The following is a 15,163-nucleotide window of genomic DNA, read 5'->3' as shown; positions in this document are numbered from 1 at the left end:
CTTCTTATAAAGGTTACAAAATTTGGGTTCAAAGGTTCTCTTACCATGGTGTTTATCTAAAATTAGATTAGTAGTTTTCTGATCTGCAGTTTTTCAAAATTCTGAACTGCAACTTTGAATAGTTCTCTTTTACTTCTCATAAAGTTATCAAATTTTCTCATAAAGTTATCAAATTTGGGTTAAAAAGTCTACCTTAATGCCCTGACAAAGATAAAATGTTTAAAATGAGCAAATTTCTGTGCGAAGCGAGAAGAAAGGACGATGAACATAAAATATTGAAGACCTGACAGAAATGAAAAGTAAAACTTCTGTGAATGTGTTTATTAGTTAACTGTGATCAACAATCTCTGCATAATATATAATACCAATCCACCAATGTGACTTATATACAATAATTGAAAATAAACTCCAATCTTTATAACTGGACTATTTACAGAAAGTGCAATTTGACCCAATGTCGTCTGTAACCTTTGTACAGTGGAAAACTTCTGTTTATGTTGTTTAATATGTACAAAAATTGAAATTATTTATACTTTACAGGTGCATGGAAATTATTGCTATATAATTCAAGATCAGGAATTCTAAAACAAAATCATTTACATTTCTGGAAAATTGCTTTTTTCGGTTTTAAGCATTTTCAAAAAAAAGTTAAAATCTAGGGCTTTGGAAAAAAGTAAATATGCGATATATGCTGCTTAAGGCTTCAAGGTAATCTGCAAAAAAGGGGCACTAGTAAATCAAGTCTATACAGTACTGAAAGAACACATATAACATATGCTCAGTTTATAGGTAAAGATTGTGGTACCTTTTGCATTGGAAAGCAAAGAAACAAAAAACATAAATATATATACAACTTATAGAGTATTTTGCATGCTTTATAGAATTACAAAAAACTATTGCACTAAATGCTAACAAACAGTAGTAAAAACAGAAACAGTGCAGTACCGCCAAGGACACTCAAAAGACATAGGTAAACAGGAAACGATTGCAACTTGATAGTTAGAAACACTGACAGGATATCATTCTAAGAAAACTTGATTCTAAAAACACTGCAAAATCCACATAGAAAAGGCTAGGTAATACAGTAAGTACACACAATGCAGGAAAAGAACTTTAAATCTCATCTGTTTTAAAAACTTAAACTGTACAATGTACTTTTGACTGCAGAGTCAACCCTTAGGAAGATAGTTCAAACTCAGCATGGTCTAAAGGCCTTTTATGCTGTCAGCAGTTTGGACATTCACGTACAGAGTACCAGGGAATCTTTTTGGCGCTTTCCAGCTGTTCTTCGCAAACAGAGGAACTTCTACTGGTTGTTTTTGGAACTCTACGTTACCAGAGACTGTACCCTGTCCTATAAACTCATCACAGACACGATTTTCATGATAAACCTGAACAAAAACAATTGTTAAATACAAACAAGGAACTGCTGGGCTTAAGCAATTGCTGTAAAGTGTTTTGGCCCACGGTAATATGCTGTCTATGCATGCTAATCATTGCGCCAGAAATAAAACGGTGCAATATCAGGCAAGCTTTTGCAAAGTGTACCATTAGAAAAACCTGCCTAAAGAAGAAGCTTTATAAAAACTTATAACCTAATGACAAAAACCTACACATCCACAATCTATGCATATAAATATCCATAGATCAATGACAGCACATGCTATTACTAGGACATCCTCAACTGATAGGTCACTTACCGCGAAGACAACAGGGTATCTGTTTTCCTTCCTGTAAAAGATGGCGCCAGCATCAAAGTAGGGTTCCGAATTCTCACGAAACGTCTTGGAACGAACTGTGACACCTTCACATGTCATTTTAACATAGACGTTACCCACTGCAAAGAAAAAAATACGATGTGAAAAAACGATGCATAGACTACTAGAGTTTGAATAGTATTTTTAGACGACAATTTAGATAACTCATGGACTACTGGGTTGAAGCAATTTCTTTTTAATACTTTGCCCAAGAACACATAACCCAATAATGGTAGCAGCATCAAGGCTCGAAACTGTATTCTTTAGGTTAAAGGCAGGCTAACCAATGTGATGCAAAAATTGTCACAATTTGTTGGATATCTGTTATTTGTGCACAATTTGCTGGGTATCTGTTATTACATTGGCTCATACAATTCTTAACCCATTGGACACTTAAATAGAGCAATTTAACTTACGTTCATTCTCTTCATTAAACAGTCTTACTCCATTCACAACGTTAACACTGATGGCAGAACTCGGGTATCCTGTTAAACCACTCATGCAAGTCTTGGGTGGGTACTCACCATTCAACTCACTGTAAATGTGATTTTATGGATTTAATAGTAAACAGCTTAATTAGTTTATTGCAAGAGCAAACAGTTTATATACTTTTAGGTGAAAGTAGTCTAAGCATTATAAAATTACATATTGAAACATTCAGGCATGCAGTGTCAATATGTTGCTGAGTGTAACATCCAGGCAAAAACAACTATTTGGTTAAATAAATGTATTTTTTCACTTTTTCATGTATCGCTGATTTTTGGACAACCATTAGTGACCACTGGGTTGGAGCAAGTGCCATTAAAGTGTCTTGCCTAATAACACATACACCAACACAATAATAGCAGCGACGAGCCATGAACCCATTACCTCTGGGTTAAAGGCAGGCGCACTAACCACTTTGTTCCAGCGCCGAAGGATAAATTCATGAGATTTATATTATACTATATACACATACCAAAAAGTGAGGTTTGTTTCACAGAAAACTCTGAGAAGGAAATCCCTGTTAATCCCTTGTTCCTCCATGCTAGGTATAATCACATATCTACCCTGAAATTACAATGTATAAGAATTAGATCAAATTTGATCGTTTTAAATTATCTTAAACTTTGGGACTAATTTTAGATGCAAGCAATTTAAACATATAGTAGGGTGGGGGAAGATGGGACACCCTTAGCACTTAATAATCGAATATCCCGTTCCTGTTTAAAACAACTAACAACGGTATATGGGATTTGTAAAATATTCTTTGTTTACGACCGAACAGGACGAGAAAATAAAATGAAAAGATGTCCCATCTTCCCCCACCCTACTATATTTATTTTTTATTTTTTTTACAGTTTTCACGTATTTTTCTGTTTTATAAAATTTAAACAAATATTTGTTACAGAATGAAAAACATTTTATACATTAATCCTATGCACCCTTAGCGTATAAACAAAAACAAGAGATATTTGTATTACTTAAACATTGTAAGGGGTTTGTGTACTATTATTACATACAAACAATTCTTGGTAAATTAACAAACAAATCACATTATTTCCGTGGGCACAGTAAGTAATAATGAGCTGTTATGTCAACTTAGGGATCTATAAATAAGAACCCATGAAGAATGGAGCAAACGTAACTTAAGAACAGCAATCTTAAGAAGTTTTACTCCCAATTTCAATTTTACTCAAATTTTTCAAATATGTTCAAAAATTTAATAAAAACACATTATTCAGTTGACAAGAGTGGCATGTTTTGTTGTTTGTGTAAACTTTTTTGTTAACTTTTTTAAAATAGGTACATTCTTTTAATTGACGTTTAAAAAGAAATGAAAAAAGGATAATAATGAATAATTTTATGACTGCAGTTAAACTGTAACATTCTATCTATTCTATATGCGTTGGGTTTTGCCAAGATCCTATTTTGGGCAGATTTGGCCCATTACCCTAACACCCATTACCCCATTGCCCCATTGCCCAAATTTGGCGCATTACTATGAAATATAATATATATATACTCTTTAATATTAATCTGGTGCTACGAAAACGTAACCAACAAAAATCAAGCACAACCACTAGTAGTAATAGAGAAATATATTTTGCCTAAATGGCATTGTCAGTCTCTTATTTAAATATAATTCTATTTGTCATATATACTCTTTAATGTTATTATACATAAAAATTGACAACCCAATTTTCATTATTACCTCCGGCAAATTAAGTTTAGCAAAAGCAGATCTATCTTTAGTGAAGGGATGAGCTGTCCATTTAAATATAGGCTGATGCATTTTGTATTGTCTGTTAATTTCCACCTAAAACCAAAGATTCCAAGAAATAAGATAAGTAACATATGGATACAAAGTTTCACTACATGCGTGGATATACTACCGAGTATGGTCTTACATGTATTAAACATATTTTGCACTAATTTCAAAATTGCTAGCAAAATAAAACTCAGTAAACATTATGTTGCCATTGCTTAAAATTTATTGTGAAATTTCATTACTTATAGCACAGAATATACTTTATAATGCTGTATACATTCCACAAAATGATTTTTGGATGTATATGTTACAGACCCCCACTTTTTTATTGGTGTGTGTTAATTGCCTAATAGCAAACTAAAAAATAACAAATTGAAATGCATTTTATACTCTACATTGGGGAGGTCATGGCATACACAAAAATTGAATGGAATGTAACACTGAGTTGTTTTAATTCGGCATTGCTAATAAAAAAAATTAATAAAATAAACTATTACTGAAATATTACGGTATTACTAAAAAAACTATAAAAAACAAAAATAAGCGGCCATTGCAAATAAAAAAGCTTTATATTTAAGTTTTAGTTCTTACCCTTGCAATGTGGAAGCCAATTGAACCGTTTGGATTTTGTTTCACCCTTCGATGAATTTGTGATTCTGATTGTTGAAGTTGGATCATAATTGTGGGCGGGTTTCCCACTTTGGTATCCGTCACATCAAATCGAAACTGTGGGTTTTGCATAAAAGTGTCCTGCAAATTGTTTTGTAAGAGAATTAAAGGCAGAGTTGGCATATTACTACAACGCCCAAACTTCTTGTATATGTGTGTAAATAATGAATGTAACTTGTATTATCTTGTGGCATGACAACAACAGTATCTGCTTATGAGTTACAATGTGTATCAGCCATACAGAATTCAAACTCTATAGATGTATGAGTTATGTATGGCTGACAATTCAGACAACCCATTAGTGACCACTGGGTTGGAGCAATTTTATACCCCATACCTTAAATCAATTATTTAAATGTTAAGTCCTACTTTAAAAATTGAAAACATTTATCCTCTAGATACACAACACTGTACAGTGGTCATTTTTCATGGAAATTGTCATAAACCTGTGACAAGTCATTGTTCATGTTTTTTTTCCAAGAAATTTTACCTGTCACATAACACAGGCTCATACGTCTTGTTACACGTAACACTGAGGATTACATACGTATTTGTTTTAGTATGACAGTTTACAGAGCTTTTCATCATAAATATTCCTCGTATGGTCTTACTGGGTTGGTGTACAGCCAATTATAACTTTAAAACTAAACTACGCACAATGTTGTAAAGGTATTCTCATATTTAAAACTAGTCAACTAGACCTAAAACTGAATGAACCAGATATTTTGTTTTTGGGCACCTTTTGCATTCTTTACTTTAAATGCAGTAGCCTCCTGGGTTTAGGGGTAATAGGCCATCTATGGTCTAAATCTTAGGTTACATTGTTGGTCACAATGGTGGACCATATCCCCAGAGAATAAAATATATATTAAATCACCTACAAAGTAACATACGAGGTAACTTGTACGCAGGCACGAGGTGTATGAAACAGAACATCCGTGTTCAACAACTGTATTACCCCACAACAGGAGTTAAATAAGTTGCATTCATTTATTTATTCATTTAATGTAATTCTTACTGGGTTTTTCTCCAAGCAGCCTCCAGCTGTGTTGTTCTCACAGTCGATGTCGTAATTCCATGCTCCTTTATAAGATGTTTCCTTCCATGTGTCCGAGATGAAGAAGGAGAGAGAATGAAGGACACGGCACACTGAGAGGTTCGTGAAGTGAGAGCAAAAGTCATCAAACGACATCCTAACAAAAAACATTTATCATAATGATAAAGGTATAGAGTAATTCAAAGTAAAAATGTTGAGAAAAAAGATTAGTGTTTTTCGAGAGTTTAATTAATAAAGTTTGGTGTACAAATGAATGAATAACTTTTGTCTTTTCCGTCACAGTAACGAGGGTCAGAATAGTATACAACATCATAAAAGAAGGAAATAAACAGTAAAACAACAGTCGTTATAACACGCTTATGTAAAATTAAATACACATATTTGATAAAAAAAAGTAACTGTTACACTGTAACTGGAATAAACATACAGCTTGAAAAATCTTGCCAAAAAATGAAAAAAAAATAATATGTTTTGTTTGCATCCATTTGCTCTCACCAGAATTCTCCATCCCCATCAAAAACTAATCCCATCTTCTTCTTCTCTGTATCACTAATCTGTTTCCATTCTGCTGAGCTGGGAAGTTAAGATATGAATGAATGAATGAATGAATGATTGTAAGATAATTATAATGGGTGCTAAAAACAAGCTTTTAACAACACAGAATAAAATTGTAGACAGTTAGTATGGTAGCACCTCATAACAACCAACTAATCTGCACTTAACATATGATTTTGCAAAAAAAAATAAAAACAAAAAACAGTTTTGCAAAAAAGTTTTTTAATTGTGTTAAAAGCTTTATTTTTTAAAAGTATTTAGACTTTATCTCTGCTAGTAAGGAAAAAAATAAGAAAATTTAGAACAAATATACGAAAAAAGAGAAAAGAAAAACACTGAGAAAAATTGGGATAAAATTTGATCTTACTTGTCACTCCATGCTCCTGTCCACTCAGTATCTCCTGTAGGATTGCGCAATCTCACAAGTCTTATTGTGTCAGACCTTTAATAATGAATATTTAGTTTGTTCTTTAATAAAGTTGTATTCTATATGAGTAATGTCCTGATGTCCTACAACGAGGCTTGCAAGGGGAATTGAAATTTCTGCCAGGGTTGGCCAATTACTTTATTTTGCTGAGGTTGAGGTGAATGAATGAATGAATCTTACTTTATCCTCGCGTGGCCGGAAAACAACAGTCGTTATAACACGGGTGTGCACCTCACGCCAGCTTACGAGTTACCAAGTATGTTACTTTGTGGGTGATGATAATTTGGACAACTTATTAGTGACCACTGGGTTGGAGCAATTGCCGTTAAGTGTCTTGCTCAAGGACACATACGCCCACAATGGTAGCAGCGACGAGCCTTGAACCCATTACCTGTGGGTTAGAGGCAGGCGCGCTAACCACTATGCCACGGCGCCGGACGAGGTGTTATTTGAAGTAATGTTTATCACATTTATATTAATCAAAATTTTGTGAGTGTTTGTCGTATTTTTAATTAAATATTCCTAAACCTACTTGAAAAAGCTTAACAAGCCAGTTCCAAGTTTAATTTCTCTGACAGCATTCACTGCGTATACGTTTCCACTTACAAGGCCCAGTTCTCCTTTAGTCTCTGCTTCTTTATTCCTAAATGTCATGCAATAGTTAAACCTTAATCAATTTGCAGACGTTTAATTAGAAAAATAATGTGGCAGCATTTACTGTTAAGAAAGTAGCAAAAAAAACAGAACAGAAAACAATGGAACGAGAAACATAAATAAAAAACAAAAGAAAAAGATAAAATACTTCTAAAAAGTAATATATAAAGAAAAAAACAAAACAGTTCAGAAAAAAAGAGGTTAGGGGTTACCTAAAAAAAACGCAAAAAAAAACACTCACAATCCAGCAAGTAAGAAGTGCACGTCCTGACATTCTTGAGTCACAAATATCCTCAAACAAATCATCTTTTGATTGAGAGTCAGTGACTGTTTCGCGCAAATTTATGGGTTCAATGATGCCTCCTGTGAGATCTTGTAGGATTTCTCCGCTGTCCATGTTATGTAGCGCCTCATAACAGCCAACCAATCTACATATTTAACAAATAGTTTTGCAACATAAACTTTGCAAAATACAGTAAGAGCTTTATTTTACAAAAGTTTTTAAACTTTAGCTCTGCTTTTTTTTTTCAAAGTTAAACTTTAAACTGTGTTTGGGACTGTTCACCTTATAAGTCTATAAATTGTAAAAAAATAGTTTAAAAGTAATGGTATGCATCGCTTTTATATAATGTTTTACAGCAATATTAAATAAACAGACATTTTAGAACATTGTACTTTGTTAGCTGGAGTTAGTATTTAAAATATGGGAGCTAGAAACCTTGGGCCAGGAGTAACTACTGGCACTCAAAGCACCTTTATTTCACTTGTTTGTAAAGTTGACATATAGCTAGGACGAGGAATTGCATTCTGATTTGCATTATTAGTTGCAATACTTCAACCCATAACAATGATAAAGTGGCCTGCCCTAACATAAGGGCTGTTAGACAGCTAGAAAGCTCTGAATTTTCTGAGAAAAGGCGGTCGACAAGCGTGTTTAATTGCTGAGTGCCACTCACATTCTCAGGATGTGATAATAGCAATACAAAAAGCAGGGAGACAAAACTGTTTACAGATATCTGTTAATGTACAAAAATAGGTGTAGAAAACATAAATTGGCATAGTAACATAAACATCTTCAATAAACATTTCGGAAACACTATTTGACACACAATACATAAATAGATATATTTATTAACCCTAAGATTACGAATGCCTATATTTTCAATATTAACTTTATTTCATTGGAAATAAACCCTTAGATTAAATTACCAATAAACTTACTTAGCATATGCTTTTTCAAGCAAAGCACTCCAGAACTCGTTCTTTTCAGTTGAACGAATGCCAAACAGCTGATCATCCAACACAGGTAACCTGTCATCCACAACAACCTCTGTCCAACGACCAAATCTCCAGAATCTGATACACAAATAAATAAATGAAATTATTTCCTTTTTCGGTCAGATAACGAAAAACAGGTGTTTACAAAAACAAAATAACAGTTGCTAAAACACGCTTATTAATAAAAGAAGAAAGAAAGAATGTTTCAGATAAAATGCCTGACCCTTACACCTTACAGACAAATAATTTTACATTAATATAACAAATTCATTTTCGCATGGTAGGACAATGCGGCCGTTATAACACAGGTATTTTATTTTATACATCTTGCGCACGCTTACTGTTACCGCCATGTAACTTTGCGGGTGGTAACTTTTTGTAGGGCTGACAATTTGGTCAACTGATTAGTGACCACTATGTTGTAGTAGCTACTTTATCATACAGTGTATAAAAGAAATATCAGGCTTAAGGTGTTTAATAATATCAGATTTCTCAGCAAGCTAATTTTATTGCCTTTGCACTTTTGTAGCAATGTTTGATCTAAGGTTAAATAAGAGCAATTCAACACGAACTTTTACATTACAAATATGACGCAGATAAGTTTTTCAACATACAGAAGGCCTTAAAATTACAGAGAAACAGACGTAGTCTTGTGTAAAAGCTATTTCTCATTATACCAGCATCTCAAATGCCAGTAATGTCATTCATATAAGCTCTCAGTTCAATTAAGACATTTAAATCCTGAATTTAAAGCATTTAAACTGACAAAGAGACGAACAACGGTTTTCCAGGAACAGCAGCAACAACTAACAACAACAATTTTACCAATACTAGCTGTTAATAATAACTTTTTTTATTTGTTTCTTCGATTACAGTGACAAAGATTTCGAAATATTTTAAATCAAAACAGGATATAGCGACAAAACAACAGTTGTTAAAACACGCTTACAATTAAAACATATTTATACTTAGTTGAAAGAATATAAACGTAGTCGCTACACCTACACCTAAATCCAATCCAATAGTAAAAAAACTTGTTTAATGTTTGTGGCCTATAAAGATAAAATTCTTTCACCTGAATTTAAACACTCCAGTGTATGTCATTGGCTTCATAGGGTTCCATTCTTGGGTCATGGCATCAGGAACAACCTAAAACCATGCGCATATATGATATTGGTTTATAGTTATACAAATCACCCACAAAGTAACATGGTATGTAACTCGTAAGCTGGCACGGGGTTTATGAAACAGAACACCCGTGTTATAGAGGCTGTCATTTTTGACCATGCAAGGATAAAGTAAGTTACATTTATTGATTCATTTAAAAACAATTTATTCTACAAGAAATTTAGGTGTAAATTATTGCCAATAAGTTTGACAGCTAAAACATTTTTTTAAGTTAAACTGCCTTTTTCTTTCTGGGAAATATAAATTGTTTTATAAGCATACAGTTGATTAAGTAAACAAAAATGCAGAAAATTTTAAATTTTAAATTTGTGAGTATATATTTATTTTTTGTATGAATTTAATTATAATGTATGTATGGCTGACAATTCATACACCCACAAGGGACCACTGCAAGCCTTGAACCCGTTACCTCTAGAAAAGAGGCAAGAGCCGTAACCACTGTGCCATGGGGGCAAAAAACGGCGGCAAAAAAATCATTTTCACTCACCCTTTTCCAAAAGTCTTCATGATTAGCAAGCACCGAACACGCAGCAACAAAGGCAGGGCTCCCAAATTCCCCCGTAGTTAAATCCATAGAAGAGGTCCCACCCACAATTAAATGTGGTTCATTGCATAACATCTGTTATCAAGAAGGCTTAGAATAAAAAAATAAAAATATTTTATATCTTAATGAACTTTGTTTACAATGAATAAATGATATTTTACCCCCCAAAAAAATTCAAATTTCTTTATACTGTATAACACCTTAAGTTATCAGTATTTAAGTTTTGTAGTTATAAACATTGGCCCAGTGAAGATCAAAAATTTTAAAACTAAATTATATTATTATTGTGACTTTAATTAAATTGAGTCTTTTCAAATTAATTGTTTTTGAATGAATATTTGTTGTTTAGCGTGGGACCCTTTCCTCTTGGCCCCTACATGTTTCATATTATTGTTTTCTGAAATAGCTTTTCTGTATGTTTTATTGCATACCAGAATAAATGACTCTCAACAGCCCAAAAATCCTAGTGGTATAGGCAAACTTTATGAGCCATCAAAACGTTAGTACAATTAAAATCCCAAAAAGCTTCTTTGAAAACAAAAGTGTAATATGCCAGTCACTCAGTCAGTAACAGTTAATTTAGTTGAATTTCAAAAAAAAATATTAAAATTTACAAAAATAAAATTTTATCATCTTACATTTGGTCTGCGCCACTTAAGTTCTGGTATGCTTTTCTCTTTAAGGAAAAGTGCATCATCGCCAGGGGGGAACTCGGTATCTTCAAAATACTCCCCACTGCTTAAACAATGCTTACGGATGTCCGCGAACTTTTGTTCCATGTAATAATCCACTTGGCTCTGATAGAAATCCATTTTGTCACCATACACTTATTCTATTCAGAAATTTGAATCTCTTTCTAGTTGCTAGAAATATTGAATTACCAAATAAATAAATGGAAATTGTTTCCACACGTGGCGAGGCAACAACAGTCGTTATAGCACAGGTGTTTAATTTCATACACCTCGTGCTCGCTCACAAAATGAATTATTGGGTTTAATTACATAGTATATCGAAATATTTTTTCTCAATAGAAACATACAATATTTTTTTTTTTTTAATTGTTGGGCTTTGAAACCGTAAGTATGCTGTATGCATAACTACCTACTATTTTATTTTGTATTTAAACTGCTTCACTGTAAAACGTACAAAGCAATACACCTTTACACATAACATATCTGTACAGAATCTTTTCTAGTTGTAAACACAAGTGTATCGTATGGAAATACCAATATCCCAATTCAATTTCATTTAAAATACGTTTACAAACCAATTCGCTAGATCTGCACAGCTGTTGTGATTTTGTCTGTAGCTTCTGTTACGTCACAATCGGAATTGTGCAAGACGCACGTGCATTTGTTTACATCGACAGCGTCGTCTGGCGGATAGAAAATTTGTCGAACGCAGACAAGTTTTTTGTTGCATAAAACTTAGACAGCAATAATTAATTTTACGAAACAACAAGTACACTAAAATAGCCCGAAAAACGCTCACGAAAGCGTATAATAGAAAACCAACAATGGTTTAAAAAGTAGAAAACTACTCTGGGTTAGTGCACAATAAATTCTTTTAGTGTATGTAATTACTGATTCCACCACACAATTATCATGCACTGTAGTGTTTATTGCAACCTTCACCAACAAGTTCGTTGCAAAAAGTTTGAGAAAAACTGAAGTAGTAGGGTAGGAGAAGTTGGGACATTTAATCATTCTATTTTTTCGTTCATTTGGTAGTAAACAAATAACATTCAGAGAAATATAAAACCGTATTCGCACTACTCCCACAGAACCGTTGTTAATTGTTTAAAACATGTTTAGGCTATTTAGATATTATGTGCTAAGGGTATCTCGTCTTCCTTCACCCTAATATATATTGCTTTGAAAACACAATCCAATTTATACGAAGTGCAAATAAAGGTTGTATGTAAATTTGGTTTGACGTCAAATGATATTTAAGTCAATATAAACCACACAGTTTTGTAATTGCCGCTGCTAAAGTCATTGAAATGTCATTTTATTTCCAAGGTCGGGCCATAAAATTATACTTTTATGTACCTGCTACTTCGAAAAGATTTTATGCGAAAACTAAACAGTGCTTCGACTGCAAATATACCTTACTTAACAAAAACTCGTGCTTACTTTTGCCGGCACTGTACATAGCAGTAAAGTTTTAATTGAAATAGCTAAGGTCTCTGTCCCATCAATAGTTTGGCAGAAATCTGGTTACAAAGAGCCCGTTAAACCTAGCATAAAGTGTTCTGTCAATTATTCACCTTCGTATTGAAAGAACTGCCAATGTAAAACCAACGCGCCAAACTTTTACGATCTAACGGCCGGGCGTTCTCACACATTCTTATACAGTACAGGCCTGCGCCTCAACGTAAAGACTTATAACCGAACGTTGAAAGATTAAAAACAGCTACACCAATCAAGTTTAGTTGGCTATCGATTATTTTAACCAATTAGTAGTGAGCATGAGTGTGTGTTCATACGTACAGGTAGTCCTGTCCGTATATAGATAAGTCGAACTATACTACATACAATGCAGTTCAGACTAGAATAGTAGAATAGTACATTGCAGTATAGTTGTCCAACAAGGACGAAAACAGAAACTTACTTTAAAGTGAAAGTAGTAATTAGGTTTATGTGTATACTCTGCAAGAATTGCGTTGGCCGTTTAACCCAGCAGTGACAGGCAGTACAATTACTTTTATTATTCTCTGATCTTTTTGTGTACTGTCCCATGCGTGACAGAGCGTGCCCACCTGTAAAACTTTACCACCTTTGTGTAGCGAACATAGGCTATGTTGCAACTGCTTGCTTAAAAGGCTGTTAGGTACAACGAAACTTGAACAGTCCGCGTATGCTGTTTCAGCGGGTTTGATATTCTGTGGTTTAGAACTTGGCTACGAAAGTTTAACTTGAACGAGACGAAAGATTCACTGAAGTAAGAAACCGCCTGGAATTCCAAACGATTTCTCTGTATTCTGTAGTAGGTAGTTTAAAGTTGTGGAGATTTGGACTCCACAGCTTTAGGCGGCCTGCTAGAATGTACAGACTCACGCCAAAGAATAGCGAAACTTGTATTAGTGTGCCCTAATACTGTAGAAAGTTACTACTATTTAAAACGTTTTTTTAGCTGTGTATCTTATGTTTTATAGTACCACAATTCTATATATTTTAACACACAGCACTTAACAATACTTCGGTAAAGGATTATGATGTATTGATTTTGTACACTGCCTTATTGTGTATATACACCATGATAGACTACCCTGTCTTTAAGCTGAGTCGCAAGAGGGCAGTGCTCAGCTTAATAACTGGGCGAGATATCGTGCTGATCCAAAACAACCATTAGTTAGTTTAACACATTTGTATTCATATGTATTTGCTTTTATAACAATGTGTTTCGTTTTATAAATAAAAGTAATACGATATTAAATACTGGCAGTGTATATTATAGCGTAGTACTATAATAATAAAATGTGTTCACATGTGTAGGATCTTTTAGGCGGTCAGATCAAACGTTAGAGTGTATTGGACGTACATACATGGTGAATGGGTATTATAGATTTTTAATAAATCACACAACGATCAGAACACATTGACCCACAGCCGTCTGTCGTGATTTAAAATGTTTGTATGGTAGGGAGGGGGGAGGGAGATGGGGAACCTTTTCATTCTATTTTCTCGTTTCATTTCGTAGTAAACAAAAAAATATTCAAAGAATTATAAAACTATATTCTCACGAGTCTTGTAGGCCGTTGTCAATTGTTTAAAATACGATCGGGATATTTGGATATTTGTGCTAAAGATGTCCCATCTCCCGCCTTACTACTATGCTGGGGTAAAATAGTTCATGTTTTCATTTTTATTTATCGTGTCATTTGAAATAGCCTATGTTTAAGGAATTGTATAACTATTTTCTAACCACTCTAAAAGAGCGTTGTTAAAGCACGAATAGGAAACGTGGAACATTAACTATAAACAAACATTTATGGTAAAACGTTAGTGCGTTTTTGTAATAATGAGACATTTTGCAATTTTAAGTTGGTGTACCAAGGAGATGGCGATAAAACTGTTCGGATTTCGTTTGTACAGCAGTTAGTTGGGTTTGATGTTTACGACTAAAACTGTGTTTGAGCAGGTGCTGTTACACGATGTGTCCAAATTCTTACCTGTTGCGTTACCCTGATATATCATAAGTGAATGTTAACTGAAGGAAAAACGTGCATTTTGAATGTGAGTAATTAATGTATCTTAATTGTTCCTATGCCGGGGCAACGACAGTATAGTTATAACACGGGCGTTTTGTTTTATACACCTCGTACCCGCTTACAAGTCACCACATACGTAACTATATAGGCGAATCATATATACGCCCACAATGTTAGCAGACCGGGCCCGAAACCCGTATCCTCTCACGTTCATTATATTGTGCCACGGCAAGGACAATTTTGAAAAGTCAAACCGAAACTGCTAGCTTTGATTTGTGCCCATCAAACTACGTGTTGATTTACTTTTTACCTTGATTTTCGCTTTAGGGGAGCATTCGATATTTTCTAGACCTAAAGTTGAGTAACCACCAGACATTTGTGACGTCATAGTCGCGCTTTTTCAAGCCAAGTCATGCAAAGCAAACTTGGTTTAGTGTCCGCTTTCCGTACGCTAACAAAACAGCTTCTGTAATCGCAGATGTTACTGCTAGCCTTCCTTCCCCGCTTTACGAGCGAGCAAACCGCCAGTGGCGTAACGGCTGGGTTGCCATGGCTACCGTGTGTTGACCA

The 15,163-nt window shown here is 34.1% G+C and overlaps 1 protein-coding gene across 1 annotated transcript; it reads right to left on the bottom strand.

Annotated features, from left to right (window-relative positions):
• Nucleotides 1-306: 306 nt before the first annotated feature.
• On the bottom strand, nt 307-11,269 carry LOC149734094 (calpain-5-like). The gene is made up of 15 exons (XM_089881540.1): nt 11,019-11,269; nt 10,324-10,455; nt 9,724-9,797; nt 8,592-8,726; nt 7,611-7,798; nt 7,249-7,357; nt 6,657-6,731; nt 6,230-6,307; nt 5,696-5,870; nt 4,600-4,758; nt 3,952-4,056; nt 2,716-2,807; nt 2,174-2,292; nt 1,701-1,837; nt 307-1,391 (listed from the first exon to the last, which is right to left on the bottom strand). Exons 1-15 carry the CDS (start codon nt 11,190-11,192, stop codon nt 1,206-1,208), a joined length of 1,938 nt encoding a protein of 645 aa, XP_089737666.1. The 5' UTR covers nt 11,193-11,269; the 3' UTR covers nt 307-1,205.
• Between the last annotated feature and the right edge of the window lie 3,894 nt (nt 11,270-15,163).

The sequence above is a fragment of the Ciona robusta genome, chromosome 7, assembly GCF_009617815.1.
Source record: "Ciona robusta chromosome 7, ASM961781v2".
Taxonomy (NCBI): domain Eukaryota; kingdom Metazoa; phylum Chordata; class Ascidiacea; order Phlebobranchia; family Cionidae; genus Ciona; species Ciona robusta.
This window is presented reverse-complemented; position numbering and strand designations above follow the sequence as displayed.

Bases quoted from the DNA above. Each gene is read 5' to 3' on its own strand.
- LOC149734094 (XM_089881540.1), bottom strand. From the start codon at position 11,192: ATGGATTTCTATCAGAGCCAAGTGGATTATTACATGGAACAAAAGTTC. The intron at 6,732-7,248 runs GTAGGTTTAGGA...TCATTATTAAAG, and splicing joins GGCTTGTTAAGCTTTTTCAA to GTCTGACACAATAAGACTTG. The intron at 6,308-6,656 runs GTAAGATCAAAT...TTAACTTCCCAG, and splicing joins ACAGGAGCATGGAGTGACAA to CTCAGCAGAATGGAAACAGA.